The sequence below is a fragment of the Phyllostomus hastatus genome, unplaced genomic scaffold (genome assembly GCF_019186645.2).
Source record: "Phyllostomus hastatus isolate PE091 unplaced genomic scaffold, TTU_PhHast_1.1 phas_scaffold_585, whole genome shotgun sequence".
NCBI classification, from domain to species: Eukaryota; Metazoa; Chordata; class Mammalia; order Chiroptera; family Phyllostomidae; genus Phyllostomus; species Phyllostomus hastatus.
Genome location: NW_025334037.1, coordinates 13,571,174 through 13,594,546, shown reverse-complemented (window position 1 = coordinate 13,594,546; position 23,373 = coordinate 13,571,174). Strand labels below are relative to the sequence as shown.

General features: G+C 36.4%; 1 protein-coding gene across 1 annotated transcript in view; it reads right to left on the bottom strand.

Moving 5' to 3' along the window:
- Window positions 1-22,787, bottom strand: part of ANO3 (anoctamin 3) — a 288,737-nt gene extending 265,950 nt beyond the window's left edge. The window contains exon 1 of the mRNA XM_045825477.1: window positions 22,410-22,787. Within this exon, the coding sequence (XP_045681433.1) occupies window positions 22,410-22,575 (166 nt within the window). The 5' untranslated portion in view covers window positions 22,576-22,787. The remainder of the gene's footprint in view (window positions 1-22,409) is intronic.
- Window positions 22,788-23,373: the final 586 nt, after the last annotated feature.

Here is a 23,373-nt window from a genome sequence, read left to right as displayed (position 1 = left end):
TACTCAAAACTGTCAAGTTCATCAGAAACAAAGAAAGTTGATGAAATCGTCACAGCCAAGAAGAGCCCCAGGAAACAAGACAAATATCTAAAATTATTGTGGTTTACTGGATGAGATTCTGAAGCCAAAAAAAGGACAACAGGTAAGAACTAAGAAGATCTGAATACAGTGTGGAATTTAGTTAATAAAAATGTATGAATATTGGTGTATTAATTATTAATCGTAGAAATGGGACACACTAATGCAAGGTGTTAGCAACAGGGGAAACTGGGTGTGCTATGTATGGAACTTTCTGTGCTATTTCCTGAATTGTTCTGTAACCTAAATCTGTTTTAGAAAGTTTATTTTAAAATGTTGAAGAGGCAGGGAGATTAAGAAATACTAAAAGGTAGTTACAGAATAGCCATGGGGATGTAAAGTCCAGTGCAGGAAAGGGAGTAGTCAAAGAACGTATGCATGACCCATGGACATGCACACTGGTGGGGAGATTGCCTGAGCGAGCAGGGGTACTGGGTGGAGGGGGGCACAGGGGGATGTCAGGACAGCTGTAATAGCATAATCAATAAAATATAATTACAACATAAAATGTTGAGGAGGGGAAAAAGGGAAATTGAGTAGAGGAAGGAATATAAAGAGAAATCAAACTATTCCAACAACATAGTTCTGAATTTATCTACATAGGTCCAAATAATGTTAGTTAATAGTGAGGCCATCTACGTGGTGATTATAACTAAGTTGTGATTGCTTTACTAAAACAATTCATCTTCCTTTTGAGGCAAAAGAAAGCAGTTGTTCTTTTGGAACGATTGATCAATAGCACAGCTGGAATCATGGCACTAATCTGCTTAGCCACCCTTGTTAGTTTGTCTTCACCGAAAGAATAAAGGCTGAAGTGTTTGTTCTGACATTAAATGTTATTACAAACTGCCCCCCTCCCCACTTTGTAAAAAAAAAAAGTGGTCCTGGTATAAGGCAGAACAAAAGTCTAACTGAAGATACTGGATTAGAAGAAAACGTAAAGCCAATAGATCTAATAAGTCCTTGGTTCTTAGCCTGAGTATAATAGCTTCAGATACCCTCAAAAGTGAATTGTCAAGTTCACTGTCGATCTATCACATGAACTTAATCTATAGTATGGTACGCATGAAACTAAGAAAAAGCATTTTTAAAATAATTTCAGTGAGTTCCCTAGTCAATGTAATATTTTTACAACATAGATGATAAAATGGGAAAATTGAAAAGATGCCCAGCATGGGCCGCGGGCACATGCTGTGATGTCTGAGACTTTAGGTGACTTTATGATAAAAGGATATATCTGCAACTTCAATTTGTGATATTTTTAAAGACCTGAGACATGTGGCTCATGAATGTCAATCATCAAATCTCAAAAATTAAGAAATAAGTTAAGGCAAAGGTGTATGTTAAATAAAGATTTAAGATATTTGTGGGGTGGTGTTAGTCAAGAAATTTTCAGAGATGAATATGCTTCGACTCATTTATCAATTCAGTGAATTTGTTCATGTTTCCATTGTACACATGAGCTGAAAGGGCTCCCACCAATTTAAAATAAAACAAACCACCGTGCTGGAGAGGCCAGTCTTGGTCCCTAGGAATCATAATATTTAGCCCTGTGTGTTCCCTGTGTTTGTGACTACCAAAATACTTAACACATGTAATCATTTGTTTGCTAGCCATTTGCCTCAGTTGCCCAGCTCTCCCTCTGGCTAAGGCACACTGCATCATGAATGATCCATAACCTGTCAGCTCACCCGCTCACACACAGCACAACCCATGTTTGTCTTGTTTAGCACCAAATCCCCAAAACTAGGCACAATGTGGCACAGACCAGGTGCCAAAGAGATATTGTAACACAAATCAGTCATCTACAATCTGAGAAATGCAGAGAAGTAAACGTGTCATTGTGCCACATGATGAAGATTTTAATAGACTGACCCACTCCCAAGCTTTATCAAAAAAAGCTTCACAGAAGAAAAGATCCTTGAGAGGAGTTTTGAAGAAAAGGAGTTTTCCAAGGGAAGAGGCAGAGTGGGGCTATATTTCCTATGGTACCACACTACAAACAGCTACATAAATCCTGCTATGAACTGGTTTAAGAAAACAAAACTGAGTTAAATGAACTGAGTTCTGTGTTCAGTCTAGTTTTGGTTAGAGGCTGATTGGTACTGTGGGAGGCCACTCTGTGTAGTGTGGGCCCAGCTCCCACTGGGAGATGCACAGGACCCACGCCCACGAATAGGTTCTCCTGTGGGGAATCAGGCCTGCAATGGACCTAGGCCGCTATGAGTCTTGCTTTTTGCTAAAACTCCCTCACCCTGAATTGAGGACATTTACTGCAAAGCAACTTCCTAAATACCATGCTAAACCTTCCAAGGACCAGTGTAACCAGTTCAACTACTTTTGCCTTTTCATTTGCAAATATCCCTCTTCTATGATGTGATTAGCAGCATTGGCTCCTTTGTTTTCTGTAAAAGGTAACCACCTAAAGTGAGCCTGTGCATAATTAATGAGGACCTTCCTGTAATGTGCCCAGTAAGATAATAAAAGTTCATTGGAGCAAGGGCTGAGGCTTTTGCTCCCTTTGAGAGAAAAGCCATGCTGTCCCTTTTCCTCTACTGGATTTGGTAACCCGTGTGAATGTCTCATTTCATCCATAATGACTTGGACCCCACAAGCAGGGGTCCGCATCAGGTACTCAGACATCACAATAGTATCTACCGCTTTGTTCTGCTTCCTCTGGGTTCTCACCATCATTAGCCTGCACAGACATTCCCTGCCACTCCAGGCTCTCTTCCCATCCTTTCCCTAAGCCCAGAAGGTAAACCCAGTAGTCTAACTAAAGTCCTAAAGTCTATTGTGTTTGAATAATCCTAGTCTTCTTTCTAAAACAGTAAGATACTCTCTGGTCAGACAAACCCACATAGAATATGGTCTTATCTACCAACATCATGATTAGAATGTGGCAAAGGGAGGTTTCTTAAAAGCAATGTGGCTAACAGTTTTCATTTGAAGAAAATGTTCATTCCTGCAATTGTTACATACCACAGCTGTCAATATGTATAGTTAGTCTGAAAACCATTTACTGAAAATAAAAATCAGTTTCATCATTAGAGAAAGATTTGCCCCCATGCTAACCTGAAAATATTGAAACATGGGAAGTCATTAATGTGAGTGACTTGGCAAGCCACAGATTCTCAGAGTAGGGAAGCATCTTTGGCCGAGTTACTGACCAGATGGTTAAATATGACTTCTCCTACTGGTTATACAAGTATACATTTTTGCTTATGTCCCATCCCTGTATGAAATAAAAAACAGGAACCCAAAGGGGTCTCATGGATTGCACCCTGAAATAGAACTGAATCAGACGGGCTCGGCCAGCCCAGGGCCCCTGGAGGAGTTTCTGTAAACAGCCTAAGATTAGCCACTTCCTCCTCCTCCTCAAAATGAAATACAAATCTCTTTCATGGGAGGAAGGGAAAATCTCAGTGTTGCCTTGGGGACACATTAAACTTCTACATGAGGCCTAGATTTTATGTTTTAGCTACAAACGAATAGAGAGTCAGGAACTTTGAGAACAGAGGTTAAGGCCAGAGTTTTTTAGACTTCTGTGAGTTAAGAATGATTGTTTGGCTGTGGGCCCAGCCTGATGTTATCAGGCTTTGACTAGAAAAAATGGGGAAAGCTAAAATGAGGCTTCCGCAAATAGGAACATGTCTATCAACCTTCCTGGTCATTGCTATTAATTTAGTTCTTGAGACCTGCTTTTCTGTCTATGCTTAACTTATACTACCCTACAGCATGCATCTTCCACCCTAGCCAAGCAGGTCTTTTCTTGTCATTATTTTACCCCAAAGTGGGAATTTATCCCCACATCTACCATTGAATTCTTCCTGTTGTAAGTAGCAGAAGAGTCAAATCAAATGAGAAATGACCAATATGGAATCCATTGGTCCAATAACTGAAATACCTAGAAGGAAGGCTGACTTCATCCACAGCTTAAATTAAGGATATAAACTCTATCTTCAAAGAATAGGAAAGGGATTGATTCCCCAAAAGAAATCTAGAGTATTCATACTGGAAGCAAGAGGTATGTATGCAGAGGTGGCAAAAATTAAACTAGCGAACATGCACACCTAGGCACACAAATGGATACTTTTTAATACTGTGTTCTGTGGTCAACCTAGGAAACCCAAAGATTGCCCTTCTCCTTTCTCTTAAAAAGTCTCTACCACTTTAAAATTTCTTTCCTTTCTATTCTCTTTGGGACATATTGATTACTTTTTTGAAAGTCTAGACCATGTGTCCTTTATCACTGATTTTTCCCTTGGTATGTACTGTGATGAATGGTTACCTCCTTTTTCCCTTGAGTGATCGATCAATCCAAATTACAGAGTTAAATTCTAAAGTCCACTGCAGGGAAGATAGAAAACCCTTTTCCTAAGAAGCATTGTAATACACAGTGTTAGTTTTCTAGGATAGCTTGGCAAAAGTAATTAATTCATCATGTGACTGAGGTACAGTATTAAATTTTTAATTTGACTTTGCAGAGCCAGGCCAAATCTCTTACTATTTTTTAACATCTACCACTTATATTGGGAGAGGGAAGAATACTGTTTCTACTTCTTGCCCCATTGGAGCTGGGAGATGGAAGGAGGTGCTTACTACCAATCATTCGTGATGGCTCCCATATTCTGCCGAGGGTCTTCAGCAGTACAGATGCTGGAGTTATGCTCCAATACGTGGGCCTGAATCAGATGACATGGGGGCAGAGGATGCAAAACAGAATGTGGTATTCAAGGGGGCTAATGAGTCTAGTACGGATGAGGATTAACACAGTGACCAAGTTAAGACCAGAAGGGTATTGGTTAGAAAGAAACAGTAGGGGAATATAGGGAAATTATCTGTGTGGCATGGTGAATATAGCCCAGCCCCTGACTCTGAAAACTGGTGGGGAGTGAGTCAGCACACAGGACCCAAGCCCTCAGATAGGTTTTCCCATGGGGAATCAGGATTGCATTGTACCTGGCTGCTATGAGGCTTGCTTTTGCTAAAACTCCCTCACCCTGAATTGAGGCACCAAACGTTTGCTGCATATCTTTAAACTAACTTCCTAAAATCTATGCTAAACCTCCCAAGGAGGAGTATAACCAGGTCAATCACTCTTTCCTTTGCATTTGCAAATATCCTTTGTCTTGGTAGTAATTAGCAACTTCCTCTTTGTTTTCTGTAAAATGTGACCACCTAAAGTGAACCTGTACATAGTAAATGAGGACCGTCCTCTATGCAATGTGCCCAGAAAAGCAATAAAAGCCTGTCCAAGCAGGAGTTGGGGCCCTCTCTCTCACTGAGTGGCCATGCCATCCCTTTTTCTCCACAGCACTTTTGCAGTCTGTGTGTATTTGTTCATTGCAGCCACAACACATGGACCCCACTGGCCACGATCCACATCAGGGGAAGACTAACACAAGCAGATATTATGACATGGGAGTGTAGAATATAAGCCCTGGCAGGGACTCAGCTCTAACTTAACTTTCAAGAAACTAAAGACTAAACTAACATGACACATTCAAACAGTCATTATATTGCAAAATCCTCCATGTAGGCTCTCTTCTTTTGTTCTTGTTGCCTTCTTCTGTGTAACTATCGACTACTAAAGATGCTAATACTGACCATGTTCAGGGTAAGATGAGAGCTTGGGCCTAAAACTGAAAGGATAAGGCAAGGGATGCCAGTGATGTCTGGGATGTCGGGGAGAATGGGGTTGTGACCAGCCCAGGCAGTACACACGCACACACAAACAAATGCAAACCTATCAAAGTGCATTGTTTACTCAGTAAGTACTAATATAATGAGTGATGTCTTCTCTAATGTTAAGAGTGGACACCATGTTTAAGTCTGCTTTTAGTTAATTCCTTCCCTTGTACAATGTCTTAGACATTTTTGGATGTCTCATGTTATATACATTGTTGACCCATGGATAACAAACAATTTGCACACAGAAATTCAAATTAATTCTATTTATTCTCCTCACATTTTTTTTCTGTGATGAAGTGGTCACTTTTTATGGAGCTAAGAAAACTCTTCTTTTTAAAAATTAATTTTTTAGAGAATTCTTATAATAAACATAGGAGTTAAATTGTTGAGAATTGTTGTATTTGATTTTTAAGGCAAAATAACATGAGAAAATGACCAGACTCTCTATGGTTATGTGTATGTTTATTAGCAATTATGAAATATGTAGCATTTGTATGTAGCAGTCAAGGGATATCTGAAACCTACCCTCTTGGCTCTGCTACAGCATTAACCACTTATTTAAATAGTTTTGCTTTGAGGCTTGTCTCCATGTGGCCTGGGAAATGGAGCCTAAATTCTGAAATTTGAATCACTGAAACTAAATGCTTAGTGGAAATGAAGAACTATGAAACACTGAATCATGCTGATCTACTGTGGACTCAGATAAGAATTCTGAGGAAAACATCTGTGAGACAGATAAAGAAGAAAGATGAATTCTTCAGTATCAATGGAAAATAAACCAACAAATGATGAGACCAGGATTCTTTTATTACTAAGGATATTTAGGCCAATACTCCCAGATCTTTGTTTTGGGAATTAATCATAAGTAATTTCAAGGGATTTTGGCCAAAAACTCAGGAATTAGGAAACTCACAGTGATATGTGTATTTGTAGAAAACGTTTGTTTTTCAGAATCATTATCTCCTGTCTTCACAGAAACCTATAAAAATGTATTTAGATTGAGAATCCACAAAAGAGTGATATAAGTAGGCAGAATGATGGAAAGGGGACATGAGGAGAAATTTCATATGTATTAAACAGGTATTCTAAACCCCTTCCCTGCACAAGGCAATTTTTATACATTTTTCAATCCTGTAGTCAACTCTGCAAAGTGGGTATGTTACTAAAAACAGGCAGAGAATATTAAGTAAATTGCACAGGTGTTAAAAATCTGCCATGTGTCTGAGTCATAGTTAGAGTTGTCCTACAACAAAGCTCATGCCATGTTCTTATCTTGGCTACTGGGAGTAAGAACACACCTGAGGGCCTGATAATGCAAGATATAAAAAAATTATAGACTGACCTCTATATCTAATTACTTGTGTGATCTTGGACAAGCTACTCATGCTTCTTGATCTCACTCTTATATTTTTATGTAAGAGAAATTTATGGATCTAGCCCTTCCCATCTATGAGTTCAATCTAGTCAAGTTAATTTAGATAATGCATGACTGCCACTAATCTCTGCCTCGTTATTTAATGCACTGTTCAACATTCAGGGAAGTTATCTCATTTCTAAAGTTTTGATTACTTTTTAAAATTTTTAAAAAGATTTTATTCATTTATTTTTAGAAGCAGGGGAAGGGAAGGAGGAAGAGGAGAGAAACATCGATATATGGTTGCCTCTCATCTGCCCCCGCACTGGGGACCTGGCCTGCAACCCAGGCATGTGCCCTGACTGGGAATTAAACTGGCAACCCTTTGGTTCACAGGCCCATGTTCAGTCCACTGAGCTATACTAACCAGGGCAAGTTTTGATTATTCTTTTAAAGATGTACACAGGGAAGACTTTCCACTGTCTACTTTTATCTGGAGTGAGAAGACAATAGAGAAGTTTGGTTTGTAGCACAGAATAAACGCTCATTTTCCTTACCCAACTCTTAATGAAATAAAGTAAAATTCTCAACTGATTCTGAAAAACCACAATATCTTGAGAATAGAAGACTGTTCCATGACGCCAATGCTTAAAAATAACACAGCCTCACTGTATCTAAGATAAATCACTGATTTTATCAAGAAGCACTGAACACCCACTGTGATCACTGGATATCAACACCAGGCAGCCAACAGAAACCAGGGCTCTTACACAGCCAACACCTGTCAGTGTTCTTTCCAGAAAACCAACTTCAGAACTTTCCTCTAGCTTTATGCTCTTGTAACAGAACGGTGAATGCCCACAGACATCTCTAGGCTAATAGGAATTTTCCTTGAAGTTACCATTTTATCATAAAATTAATGTAACATTATTAATTTACTAATTTCCTGACAAATAATCCTTTAGTTAAAAATTAGTAAGATTGTTTATCAGGTAAAACAAATGCTCCTGAAGTTGGTGATGTTCACTCTCTACATAGCCATGTATTCCTCTGCACAACTGTGCCTGAATTTGAGCACCATTAGCACTATATAGATTCTGAAATTTGGACTAATTTGGGTCCAAAGGATTAATCCTTAAAACATGGTAGTCATCACATTCTGGAGCACCATTATAGTATGTAATCTATACTACATAATGTATTTTGGCATAACAGCATTTTCTAGATGCTTATTAGTTATAGGCATTGCACTAAATGCCTCTTGAGGGTATTATTTCACTTAATATTCTTTTACTTTTTTAATGTATTGATTAGAGAGAGAGAGAGAGAGAGAGAGAGAGAGAGAGAGAGAGAGAGAGAGAAATTGATTTGTTTCTCCACTTTTTTATGTGTTCATTGGTTGATTCTTGTATGTGCCCTGACCAGGGATTGAACCCTCAATCTTGGTGTATCAATGCTCCAACCAACTGAGCTACCTGTCCAAGGCTCATTAATATTCTTCTTAACTATTGTGAGGTAGAAATTTTATACCCTTATCACATATAACAAAATAGAAAAACATAGAGGTTCACTACATTTTCTGAAGTCACAAACTAGAAAGTATCAAAACAACCTATGAACTCTAGTTTGATTCTAGGTTCTAAGCAATTACTTCCCTTGCTGACTACACAGAATAACAACTTTTATTTAGATGATGATACTGGATTATTTGAGAACTCCATGTCTAGGTAGACAACTCCCACTTCTATATCAACCAATAAATGTTCAGTTAAAATGTATAGCTCATAAAATTAAAAATAATAATTGCTACAGACTTTTGAGTTTACTTTATAACTGTATAAAATGAGAATATTACATCTTATATTATCATTGTAATTTACATTTTCTACTCAAAAACTGGAATGAGAACCTTCTGCAGAGACTTTTCAGAAACCATAAACATGTTTATTAACTTTTGAGAACTCAAATTGTCAACCAGATAAAGTAAAGGACTAGCAAAATGGAAAGTGTCTTATGAGGATATCAAAGTAAGAAACATGGGACACGTAGGTAGCACACTTATCATCTAAAAATAGGCAAAATTCTACTATCAGTAAAAGAATCCACCATAGCCAACTCAAGGGACAAGCAATGGTCTCCCTAATGTTCTTGAGAAGATGAAAAGTATCCTCATATCTTATAGCACAATGAGATTTGAAAAGAGTGAATAGTGGTGCGTGAGACCATAGCCATAAGAAGTTGGGTGGCCAGAAGCCAATAATAAGTTTCTCCAGTGTGCAAATTTATACTAAGTAAAAGCATTTAGAATTTATGATTACTTGTAGGACTTCCTAAATCCTCCCAATATAGAGACTTCATATTTTTTAATCAAATTCCTATGAAAAATTAAATCAGAGATTCTTTGAAAGAGGCTTAGGACAAGAGGCTACTGTCCAAGTCCCTTGTTTTTCAAAATGAAAAAGCAGGCCCAGAGTGGCTTTCTCTTGATGGATCCACCCATTGCCTACTCTCAGCCAGTGTGTCTTGTGTGGATTTCATCCTGTACCAGAGCTAGGAGTTCAGCCATGACTCAAGCACAAGCCAATCATGGCATGGGGTTGGATTTGGGGGTACCATTGTGTCATTGTCCTATTTACTCACTGATTTTTCAGTGCAGTCCTGGTCTCAGAGCAGCAGCGAAAGCTTTGTAATCTCAGCAATGGCAGCAGCTGTCTCACTTTTCATGCCTCATCATCAGCATATTTTATTCCCTAAACATTTAGCCTATGTCTTCAATATCAACTTGATGCAATGATTCTGTGAGCTATAAAATATCTTCATAACAGACCTTTTCATGTTTAATAGACAAGCCCTGATTCATTAAAATAATTTCTCCCTTGTAATATTATTCTCTTTTTGCTTTCTATAGTTTCTTATTTTTTATTTTATTTTTCCACATCTTTTTACTGTTGTTCAAGTACAGTTGTCTCCATTTCCCCCTGACCACTTTCCCCCACCCCAGCATTCCCCACTTCCCACCCTTGATTCTACCACCCTCGAGCTTTGTTTTGTTAAATACATTTTATTGATTATGCTATTACAGTTTTCCCATTTTTCCTGCCTTTATTCCCCTATGCTCTGCACCCTCACCTACATTCTGCTCCTTAGTTCATGTCTATGGGTTGTACATATAAGTTCTTTGGCTTCTCCATTTCCTATACTATTCTTAATCTCCCCCTATTTTGTACCACCATATATGCTCCTTATTCCTTATACCTTTCCCTCATTCTTGCCCCTCCCCACTGACAACCTTCCATGTGATCTCCATTTCTGATTCTGTCCCTGTTCTAGTTGTTTGTTTAGTTTGTTCTGTTTTTTTTTTTAGATTCAGTTATTGATAGTTGTGAATTTGTTGTCATTTTACTGTTCATAGTTTTGATCATCTTCTTTTTCCTAGATAAATCCACTGAACATTTCATATAATAAGGGCTTGATGATGATGAATACCTTTAACTTGACCTTATCTGGGAAGCACTTTATCTGCCCTTCCATTCCAAATGAAAGCTTTGCTGGATAGAATAATCTTAAGTGTAGATCCTTGCCTTTCACAACTTAGAATACTTCTTTCAAGCTCCTTCTTGCCTCCAAGGTTTCTTTTGAGAAATCAGTTTATAGTCTTATGGGAACTGCTTTGTAGGTTACTGTCTCCTTTTCTCTTGCTGCTTTTAAGATTCTCTCCTTGTCTTTAATCCTGGGTAATGTAATTATGATGTGTCCTGATGTGTGCTCCCTTGGGTCCAACTTCTCTGGGACTCTCTGAGCTTCCTGGACTGCCTGGAAGTCTATTTCCTTTGCCAGATTGGAGAAGTTCTCCTTCATTATTTTTTCAAATAAGTTTTCAAATAAGTTTTCAATTTCTTGCTCTTCCTCTTCTCCTTCTGGCACCCCTGTGATTCAGATGTTGGAATGTTGAAATATATTACAAAGGTTCCTAAGCCTCTCTTCATTTTTTTTTAAATTCTTACGTCTTCATTCTGTTCTGGTTGAATGTTTATTTCTTCCTTTTGCTCCAAATCATTGATTTTAGTCCCAGTTTCATTGCATCCACTGTTGGTTCCCTGTACATTTCTCTTTATTTCACTTGGCATAGCCTTCACTTTTTCTTTCATTTTGCAACCATACTCAACCATTTCTGTAAGCATCCTGATTACAAGTGTTCTGAAGTGTGCATCTGATAGGTTGCATCTGATGGGTTGCTATCTCCTCATCACTTAATTCTATTTTTGGAGCCTTGATCTGTTCTTTCATTAGGGCCATATTTTTTTTGTTGTTTGTTTCAATGCAGCTGTTATGTTGTAAGGTGCAGGGTCTTAGTTATTCACCAGGGTGAAGCAACCCACTTAGCTGCTTTGTGCTGCTGCATGTGGGGGACTGGTCTAAGGGAACAATGCAGCTTGCTCAGCTCTCTGCTGTCCTTCAGTCACTTCTCTTTTCACCCACAAGCAAATTGGGCCTTTCTGATGCTGATTTCTGGGTGGGTGGGTGTTTTTTTGTATGTTCTAGGACCCTGTGCATCTCTCCAACAAACTCTTCTGTGAGGCTGGGAGATTCTTCTGCTGCCACAACCTCTATAGGTTTTTATTGTCAGAGGTTTTGAGGCTTTATTTCCCCACACTTGAACCCTGGGTTGAGTGGTCTGTGCCACTTTGCAGTTGTTCTTCCAGGTTTATCCACATGCCAATGTGGGACTGCCTGGTGCGCCAACCACTGCTTACCCACTTGGTCCTCTCTGCCCCAACTTCCCATCTCCACCCCTCTTACCAGTCCGGATGAATGTTTTTTCTTTAACTCCTTGGTTGTCAGACATGCATGCAGTTCAATTTTCTATCACTTCTGGGTGTTTTTTGTTTTTTAATTTGCTGTTGTTCTTCTTTTAGTTGTATGAGTAGGCAAAGTGTATCTATCAATGCCTCCATCTTGGTTTGAAGTCCTCCACTTTCTGTACTTTTTTTTTTTGATTGTTAGTTTTTATAGGTGAACCTTTCTCTTCTTTCCTATAGTTGCTTTTTAGATGCCAATGGACTTTCTGATGCCTAAAGCTATCATTGTTTACCACCTCTTTTTTTCCTAACTCTAGACTTTAAAAAGTGGACAGAGCACCTCAGTTTGTCTCAGTGCCTGTCTTCCCTGAATTATTCACCTTCTTAAATGCAATAAAATGATTTGTTTTCCATCCATTCTGTCACAGAGAGCATTATGCTAAGTGAAATAAGCCAGGCAGTGAAAGACAAATACCATATATTCTCCCCTATAAGTGGAACCTAATCAACAAAACAAGCAAGTAAAATATAACCAGAGACACTGAAATTAAGAACAAACTGACAGTAACCAGAGGGGAGACAGGAGAGGATAATGAGAGGAAGAAGGAACATCTGTGGACGTCACATGGACAAAGCCAAGAACAGGTGGGGCCAAGGGTGGAAAGTGTAGATGACTGGGGTGGGGGGGAGTGGTGGGAGTAAAATGGACACAACTGTACTTGAACAACAATAAAAAATAAATAAATAAATAAATAAATAAATAAATAAAATGGACTTACAAAAAATTAAAAATATACCTAAAAATGATTTCTTTTTTCTGAGAAATGATAATGAGACTCATAAGGTGATAGCCATAATTTTAAATTGATATAGCAAATGACCATTTATGTGCATGTACTAACTATTTCTGTTCATAGAAGAATTTTGTCAGCAGGGTTAGGAGTTTTAGGTCTAGGGAGAACAGTGGCTGCAAAAATAATATTATAGATTAATATCCTTAATGCTCTTAAACAATTGTTTCAAATATCTGATGCTTTCTCATGGGCCTCCATGCTGTGGTCCCAGCATAAAGATGAGACTGGAATAAAGAGGGTCATGGAAATTCTGTGAAAGGCATGTGGGGACCTAAAACTCTCAGATGCCAAGAAACCTCCATTTAGTGGAGGATTCAGGTACAATTCACCTCATTCTATGTCTATATTCACATAAGTTGTTTCTTGTTTTTCTTAAGTATATAAAATGTAAGCTTCTATTAATATAATTTATTTTTCTCACTGCAAAAGTAATACATGATCAATCAAGAAAATTTGGAAAATAGCAAGAAACAAAAGGTAAGTTTTATGGAATCCTATCCCTTGGACTAGTATATTTTAGTGTTTTGGTATATGTTTTTCTTGTATTTTTTTCTTGCACAAATTTCACTTATAAACACCTACACAAAAACTGTATGTCTGCAATTATGTTTTCTGCTTCTCTTAATATCATGCCCTAAATATTTTCCAGTACTAATTAACTGTTCTATAATACTGGTCTTTAAACCATGCTTTTTTGGTAGGGTCTGATATAGTTTAATTATTTACAAAGTACAATGTTGTTGGACTCAAATTGCTTTCTATTTTCTCTATAAAAAGTACCACTGCAATGAACATCTTTGCACCATTATTTCTGTGTATGTACATGATTTTATTTGAAACAAATTTTTAGAAGCAGAATTTCTGAATCTATGTGTGATTTGAAATTCATTTGAAACAAAATGGCAAAATTTTTTTCCAGAATACCTTACTAATTGACTTCTATCTTCTTGTTTATGTAACTAAAATAATGGTTTTAAATTTTGTTTCCATATTTACCCATGGATATATTTTACATATGCAGGAAATGACTAATTTCAGTGTGTACCTATACTCCACTATTTTGTCTCCCCTTTTAAAAAAGGGGCATTGGTTTTAAATGAGGTTGATTAATTACAAGAGAATCTTGAATCTATTTTACTTTAAAAGGGAATAGTACTTGTCAGTTACAGTAAAGTACATTTCCAATAGTTGGCTAAAAGTTATTGGTAGTATACCTGATTTCATAGTGCAGATGAAAACCCATTACTTAGAAGAGACCTCTCTGTCAGAGAGGAGCTCTCCTTCCCAGAAGGAGCTTTATGAATAAAGACTGTGGCTCTATTTCATCATGTCAACCTGAGAATCTCATGAACACTTCACTACAAGTCTTGATTGTTTTCTATAAAGTCTTAGATATAACAAAATATCAAATGGTATTCTAAAAATAACAGATTAAGTATTTTTCATCTGGTATCAGGAAGACATGATACCTGAAAACCTTTGAGAAGAGACATCTATACACCTGCTTCTATCTCTCTCTCATCTCTGCTTCTGTCTAGTTTAGTGAGCTCCATCAGGTATTATGGAGTAATGCATTGACTCCATTAGCACTTCCAATGACTATCAATACCTCCATTAGCACTCCTTTGTATGTTATCAGAAGGGCCACTTTTAAACTCATGATTCTGATTATATACTCAACATCTAGTAAAATGTTTTCAGCAGGCATTTAACGAAAGGATAGTTGTTGAGGTTATTTTGTTTTGCAGTATCACATTAGCATTAACTTTTCATTTTGCTAAGGCGGCCAATGTATGCATATTATATGAAGCTGGATTGCTCTCCTTGAGACAGAATGAGTTGAAGGCCCCTAAGCAGAGCCATTAAGAGATGAAAGTTAAATTTTAAAATTCCACAAAGGAAGTGAAGGTTCCTATCAATTGGTCCATCTTTGTAAAGTCATTTTTGGAACGAGTAGTTCAGCTCCTTCTGTTCATAGAATGCTTGACTGTTCCCTCTCTGGGAAATAGAAGAGATGTACAATGTATCTCTTATCCTGTGGGAGTTTGATTTTATTTAATAAAATTACAATGACATCTACACTCAATAGCTAACAGCTAAACATTTAAATCTAAGATTAAATGTTGAAAATAAACATTATATATTGATATCAATAACATAAAAAGGGCTATTCTCAGCATTCAATAGAGAGAAAATTAGAACTTTCATATTAAGGATGAGAAGGAGGACTTTTTAGAAGGGTTTGGTTGAAACCTATATAATTATATTAACCAATGTTACTTCAATAAATTCAATAAATATGAAAATAATTTTAAAAGGTTTGAATCCTAATTCAGCTGAGGATAATATGTAAGTACAAGAAAAATAGGAAAACACTCTGTCAAGTATATAAATAGATCAATAAACACTATACAAAAGCCTCCTGACATAGAGCTATAGTTGGTTATAGGTTACTGTCATAAAAATTACCGGGACAACTTGTCATAATGGGAAGATTATTGTAGGGAGCCCTTGCCAACAAATTTATCATGACTACTGACAAAAACATCAGTTTTCAAACATTAATGCATATGTATATAACATGAGGAACTTCCAGTCAGAGTGGCTTTTATCAATACAAAAACAAACAACAAGTGCTGGCGAGGATGTGGAGAAAGGAGATCCCTTCTACATTGTTGGTAGGAATGTGTATTGGTGTAGCTATGGTGGAAAGCAGTATGAGGTTATCCAAAAAAAATCTTGAAAATGGAACTGCCTTATGAACCAGTGATTCCACATCTGGGAATTTATCCAAAGAAAACCAAAACACTAATTTGAAAGAATGTATGCACTTCTATATTCATTGCAGTGTTATTTATAATAGCCAAGATTTTGAAGCAGCCCAAGTGTCCATCAGTAGATGAGTGGATAAAGCAACTCTGGTATATTTACACAGTATAATACTCCCCAACCATAAAAAAGAACATTTTACCCTTTGTGACAATATGTGTGGGCCTGGAGAACATTATACTAAGTTAAAAAAGCCATTCAGAAAAGACAAATACCATATGATTTTGCTCATATGTGGAATCTAAGGAACAAACTGAACTAATAAGCAAAATAGAGACAGACGCATAGAGAGAGAGAGCAGGCTGACAGCTCTGAGGAGGGTTGTGGTGTGGAAGGATCAAGCAAAAAAGAGAAAGAACTCATCATGGACACAGTCAACCCTGTGGTGATTGCAGGGGTAGGGGAGTGAGTGGAGGTGGAAGAGAGTACAGGGACTTAAATGGTAATGGAAAAATACAATAAAAAATAAACTATTAAAATTATCTGGAGCCCTGACTAGTGTGGTTCAGTGGATTGAGCACCAGCCTGTGAACCAAAGGGCCACTGGTTTGATTCCCAATCAGGGCACATGCCTGGGTTGCAGGCCAGGTCCCCAGCAAGAGACAGCCACACACTGATGCTTCTTTTCCTCTCTTTCTCCCTCCTTTCTCCTCTGTCTAAAATAAATAAATAAAATCTTCAAAAAATAAAATTACCTGGAAAAAATGTCATAAGAAGATCATCGTAGGGATTTCTTGCCAATGAACCTGTCATGACCATTGACAAAAACATTGGTTCTCCAACTTAGTACATATGTCCATAACATGAGGAACTTCTAAAATCTAGATTTCTGGATTATATCCACAGAGTTTACATATAAAGGGGCTGGGATGGGAACCTGAAATTTTCACGTATTGCATGGATCCTGATGATTCTAATGCAAATGCTTCATATGCTGTACTTTGGCTTTGGAAACCACCTTGCTAAAGCACCATTCTCCCAGCCGATACGTTTCTACCCTGCATAAGACTGGCCAGATGGAGCTATTTCCATCACACATATGGATTTTTTCATAAGAAGATTTAGAAAGTACATTGAGAGCAGACATTGAACCTTCCAAATAATTTACATTTCTCACAGACTGTCAGAGAGCTGGACACAAGAGTAGACACCTAATAAATACAAATAGTTGATAATGGTATAATCATTACTCTCATAGTCATGTGACAACTAGCTGTAGTTCTCAGCATCTTGAGAAATTAGGACCTAAATTCCTTCTAACAGAACAAACATCTTTTTACACAGTGGTTTGTCCTTTACTTTTTGATCAGAGATGCCTTCTGGGCTGCAATGAGCTAGATGCACATCCTCGAACTCAAGGTTAAAAACACAGAGTGTATTCTTTGGAATTCCTTGCATATCCTTAGAAGTCATGCTCTTCATTTTCTTGAGACAAAGAAATAATCATCCCAAAGCCCTCCTCACAAAGCCCTAAACTAATCTTGACAGAAAACAGATTGTTTATTTATGCTGATATTAACACAACTAGAATTGTATTAGAGTGGTCAGTCATTTCTGGGTCCCAGGACACATCCAAAAAGATAAATATAGTCAAAATTTCTTAAAAATGCAATGACTGCATGTATGTATAAGTATATGCAATGTAAGAAGATATTGTATACTTTTAATTAAGGGTTTATATTTACTCTTCTGGCTACTCCTGGATAGTGTAATACATTTTTGAACATGTGGTATTTGTTTGAGGTTGTGTGAGACTTTAAAATCTGTTGTTCTTAGAAAATCACAGCATTTAATTATCCCGTGACTCAGCTGTACTTCAGCAGAGTAGATACCAAAGTCATCTGGTATCAGGAGGCATGATGCCAAGAAATTCTTTGAGGGAAGATACTTATTTAATGTGAAATGTGATGAACAAACAATCATGAAACATAGCATCTTTGTTTTTGGTAATTGGATGTTATACAACTACCAGTGGAACATACCCATTTTAAAAGGAAAAACAGATGAAAAACCAAATGGTTTGAATTCTTTCAAATTAGCATTTTATATTTAGCACCAATGTAAAGTAGTTATATCAGTATCCACGTGAATTATGTCAATGTTGTTTAAATATGTATGCTATTGGTCCAATTTGATATTTGTTGGTACTGGCTTATTTTCATTTGTTGGTACTGGGATAACTAACAAAACAATTTTTTAAATAATAAAATATTTTTTTTTGTTAAATGGTGATTATCTAATTTTATGGAGGTACTTAAATTCTAAAGGAATGTCATACTTCATCATGCAACAACACTTTAATTTAGGACTAGAATAGCACTAATTCATGGAAGATAAAAATGATAAGTAGGGTCTTTGAGAAGCTGAAAAAAGCCATAGAAGCATTCAGAAGCATAAAGTATATAGAAAATAGATGTAAAGACACAGTATGAATTACAGTAGTAATTCAGCCTAACTAAGAATCAAACATCCATAGAGGCAGACACTGCAAACAAGAAAAAGGGACAACTTTTAAAATTGCCCCCAGGACATCTTCAGACAGAAGTCATCCACTCATTCTGCAATATTATACTAACCTAACCTAAACAAGTGATTAGCTTCTTTATATGGGAGCCTCTAAACTTCTAAAAGAGCTAGTTACCAAAAACTCATGGAAATCAAAAACATAATTAGGTCCAAAAAAGTTTTGATGAATGATAGGTACATAATAGATCATTTCAGGGAATTGAAGATATATAGACTTTATAAATATATATATGTATCATTGGTAAGAACTCTTTGCATTTATGCACAAATATTTTTATTCTTATTGTTCATGCTGGTCATAAGGAACAGTGTCACACATGTGCCAAACACGCGGACTACTGATCTCATGGTGGGGAGTGACCCACTGTCCCACTTCAAATTTCTTAAAAGACTAGGCAATATTAGTTGATTGGCTTATACTTTGATATGGAAATAATAATGTTACCTAATTCTTTATAGGGCTGAATGTGGGGGATTAAAAAGTATATAAATATAAATATACATATACATTACTATCTTATATATAAACACATTACATCTTCATATATGAAATTATATGTTTATGTATGCCATGTCTATATAACACATTATATGCTTACATATATAAAACATTTGAACACTGCATGATACTCAGAAACTGATATATATATATATGTGCGTATCATCAATGCCGCAGTGATGATGATAATGACCCTGACGATCATGTTGATAGATCGTGATCTATTTAGTCATGGCCTTAAAAGTTATTGAAAGCGTGTTCCAGAACCTAGTCAAGATATTTATATTCTTATTACTGATTACTGATAAAATCCATTTTTGGAAGACAAAGAAGCATTTGCTCCCTGCATGACTGATTTAAAACTTAATTTCCAAGTGGTATTGAGGAGAAAGATGAATACTAAATTTAGAGGCAGAAAATAGATTAAGAGCTCCTCAATTATCCCTGTCTCTGACACCACCTCCTCACACACACACACACACACACACACACACACACACACACTACATGTATGTGACTTTGTTCCAACTGTATTACTTTCCTGGTCTTTGGATTCTCCTTCTACTGAATAAAAGATAAATGAACTTTATCTCATTGACAACTTCTGAGAACTATTGAGATTCTGTAGGTATGAGTTATCTTCAAGGTATTGTATAAGTGAAAGTTATAAATACTGTTTTGCTGGCAATGAAATATATTTCTTCTTACAAGGGCATGCTAAATGTTTTATGGACTAACATTCATCTATTCTGTTTTATTTTTCCATACTAGAAAGATGTGCACATGCATGTTAAATAGCTACCACCACACCACTGAGACAGAAAGAACATAGCTCGATCACCTCATTTTCATTTTCATATAGATCCTAGCCCCTAGCCCTCAATCACAGATATTTAGGTAGTGTATTTTGTATGCATTCATACAACCTTAACTCTATGGGAAATAGGGCAAAAAGATCTAGCATGCAGAAAAGATTCTAGAATATACAATGCTCCGTAACAATTTCAAATGAAGGACAAATCCCACAATGGCGCTAACCTGCACAATGGAACTGTCAGGTAACAAATTGTGTGATAATTTCAAAATAATATTTTTGCAGGTAAAATATATGTGTAACCTGATTTAAACAAATACTTCCTTTACATAAAAGTCATTAAAAAATAAATTACATTTGATCATTTAGCTAATCCTATGTATTACATGTGTATTATTCATAGGCACAAACAATTATGAAGGGACAATTATCCTCACGAAATGTGACCTCATAGGAGAGGAGCTACAGGCATATGTATTTACAACAAAAATTAGAATGTGAGGCTTTGAATATACAGGGCAAACATTTTGTAGACATTTGAGTTAACCGCAGGTATTTGGGAATAAAAAATTATTTTATCTCAGTGAGATCTTAATCAATAGAAGCAAGGGAAATATTGGAAATTACTTTGAAGTAATCTGAACAATGATTGGGGGTATAACTCATGCTTGCAGGATATGTGCAGGTCACATGAGGATGCAAAAAGTTTTGGAAAAAACAAAAACAGATATAGATCATAGATCATCAGGCTTATAACCCAGGTCACACAGAGTTGTAGAAACTGCAAACCAAAGGCAGGAATGAGTTAGCCTTATGCTTGTGGAGGACTGTGTGCTGACTGAGGACTGTGTGGCCATCAGTGGGCAAGAGATGTAATGGAAACCTTGGAAGTAAGATTAGTTTGAAGCCCATACAGTTGCATTCACTATGGGATTTGAAGGAGGCTAATCTTTCAGTCTCTTAGCCAGGAGGACATGAGTCAAAACATAAATAACCTTTATATTCAGACACCCTGTTGAATGATGAGATGATAGAGGTGGACAAAGAGGTAGAAAAGACAAATATTAAACTAATATGCATACACATAAACATGAAATTTATATTGCAGTAAATGCTAAGGGATGTTAGAGATGATTTAGAGGTTTTTGACAAAAATAAGAATGTAAGAAGGAAGAGGCATTTCTAGGGAGTTTAGCTTATTTGTGTTGAATCTGAGGCAGTGCCAGGATATTGAGGTAAAAGTGTCTTCCAGGCTCTGGTGAAGAATTTATACCTAAGCTGCAGATGTGCAGGTGAGCTGCATAAAGACAGCTGTTGAGTCTGTTGAAATAGATGTTCAGAGACAGAGATAAATTGAAGAAAAAACAAGGTTAAAAGAACATAGGTATTTAAATCATGACGACATTGGCAAATGACATTTATAATACTTTGTTTATAAACCTCTTTTTCCTGCCTAAATCTACTGCAATAAGCTATTCTCATTTATAAAGAGGTGACTTGTCCACTTTATTAAATTGTAGGTGCAAAAATAGTAATAATAACATAGAGATCTCTTTTCTTACTGATACAAAAGGGTGTGATATCTCCTGTTTATATAACTGCTGATATTGTAAAGTTAGTCATATAATACAAAAGAATCTATAAGCAACAAATCAGCTATTGGTTGGGAGTCACATAAAACTTCATTTCAAATATATAAAAGTAAATAAGTATGCTAAATTCTGTTAGAAGAATTCTCTGGTTGCAAAATGCAATTCATTTTTCTTATAAATACTTTCCATCAGACAAAATTTAATGTCTAGTAACATCCAGAGCTATAAATTCCTTGTTTAACTTTCACTTTCACATCCTACTGTCTTTTTTATGAGAAAAGATAAACAATTATATAATAACAAAGTTTTGCCTTTTGAATAGCATTTAACATATTAATTTTTGATTACATAAAATTCTCCTGAAAAGTATAATTAATTCATTGTTGGCTTATCATAGTTGTTCATTATCAACCGAACTCTCAGAACTTTTTGATAACTGCAAACTACTAGTGTGTATCATTATTTACCCAACTTTGCTGAGCAAGAGTGAAAACTGCAATTCTGGATACATAACACTGTAGGTGTCAAAATAGAAATTCTTCACGTTGAAATCTATCAATACTGCCATCTGATACGGAATTTAAGTCAGGTCATAAAATAACATAGCCAAAAGGAATATTCTCTTGTTTTGTTTTGTTTTGTTTTGTTTTAGTTGTTCAAGTATAGTTTTCTGCCCTCCCCCCTCTCCCCACATCCCCAGTCCTCCCTACCTCCTTCCCCTGTTTCTACCCACCTTGTTATTGTCCATGTGTCCTTTATCATTGTTCCTGTAAACCCTTCACCCTTTTCCCCCATTATCCCCTCCCCTCTCCCCTCTGGTCACTGTCAGCCTATTCTCAATTTCAATGTCTTTGGTTATATTTTGCTTGCTTGTTTGTTTTGTTGATTAGGTTCCAATTAAAGGCGAGATCATATGGTATTTGTCTTTCACTGCCTGGCTTATGTTCTTAATAAGAAGTTAAAGAACATAATATATTCCATATAATCATGAAAAATAAGATATAATAGATAAATGGAAGATGACAAAACTTTTTTTCTGCAGTTTATAAATAAAATTCCTAATTTTATCAGTCATCCCAAACAAAACTCAGCCTTAAAAGGCTGGAGCATTCAAATAAACAAAATCTACTTCACTATGAATAGTTTTCTGGGTTCACTGAATTTCACTGCATTGGCAAAACCCTCTGTGCCTTTTTTAAAAATTGATTTATGTATTTTTGGGGGGGAAATAATTCAAAAAGTTAAAATTCACATCAGCTACAACACCACAAAGTAAGTGTCATCATGATTTATTTTTTACATATCTGATATTATGGAAGTACAGCTCTAAGTTAATATACTAAAAAATATCAATATAAAGTTTAGCTTACCAGTGGGGACAACAGTGGAGTGTTGAAGTTCCAATTGACTAGAATCAGCAGAGAGTTCAGTCAAAGAGGTTAAAGTAAGATCTGAGTTGGAAGCGTGCTCATGTCTGAAGCCTTCAGAAGAAAGATAATCCAGTTCAAACTTCACTGTTGACATTGCAAAATTCATGGAAAGCTATGGAAATCAAAGGTTACACTACTGAAGTTTTAGAAATCATAGGAGGGAGAAAAATCACTGTATTGGAATCAGTAATAACTCTAGGCTCTCCAGTAATTATTTTCACTTGGAAATCCAAGAGACAAAAGATCCAGAGCTGGTTCTCTAAGAAGTTTTCCGCATCATGCTTTTCCTAAGCAACTGACTTCAGTAGGATGGATGAATTTTAGAGTTGTTTTTCTTGAAGATATCTTGCTGCCTTTAAGTGATAGCAGCACTATCCCCATCTCTGGGAGGCTACAGTGAAATGTAACATGGGCTAAGTGAGGACATAGGGAAGGCTGCAGAGAGATGCTTTTAGAAATGTGGTATTAGAAGTTCACATTCACATTCTTGTGTACAAAAGATCAGCTGGGAGGGGCTAACGACTGTCAGAGAATGCAACTTTATTCCACTGGGCAGCTCATCAGAGGAATGTTTTAATTTGAAAGAAAATTAATCCTAAATTATATTTCCTGGGTCATGACTGTGAGACTGTGTCCCTGATATTTATTAAAAGATGACTATGATTATGGAGATTAAAAGACTTCCTCACAATAAATGCAATGCTTGTAAAATACTAAAAAAGAGTGAATTAAACTAAAAAGCTTTTGTATAGCAAAACAAACAACCAACAAAATGCAAAAGTAACTTATGGAATGGGAAAAATATTTGCAAGTCTTATATCTGATAAAGAGTTAACATGAAAAATACATGAAACACATTAATAATTCAATAACAAATAAATAATCAGATTTTTTTAAAAATTGG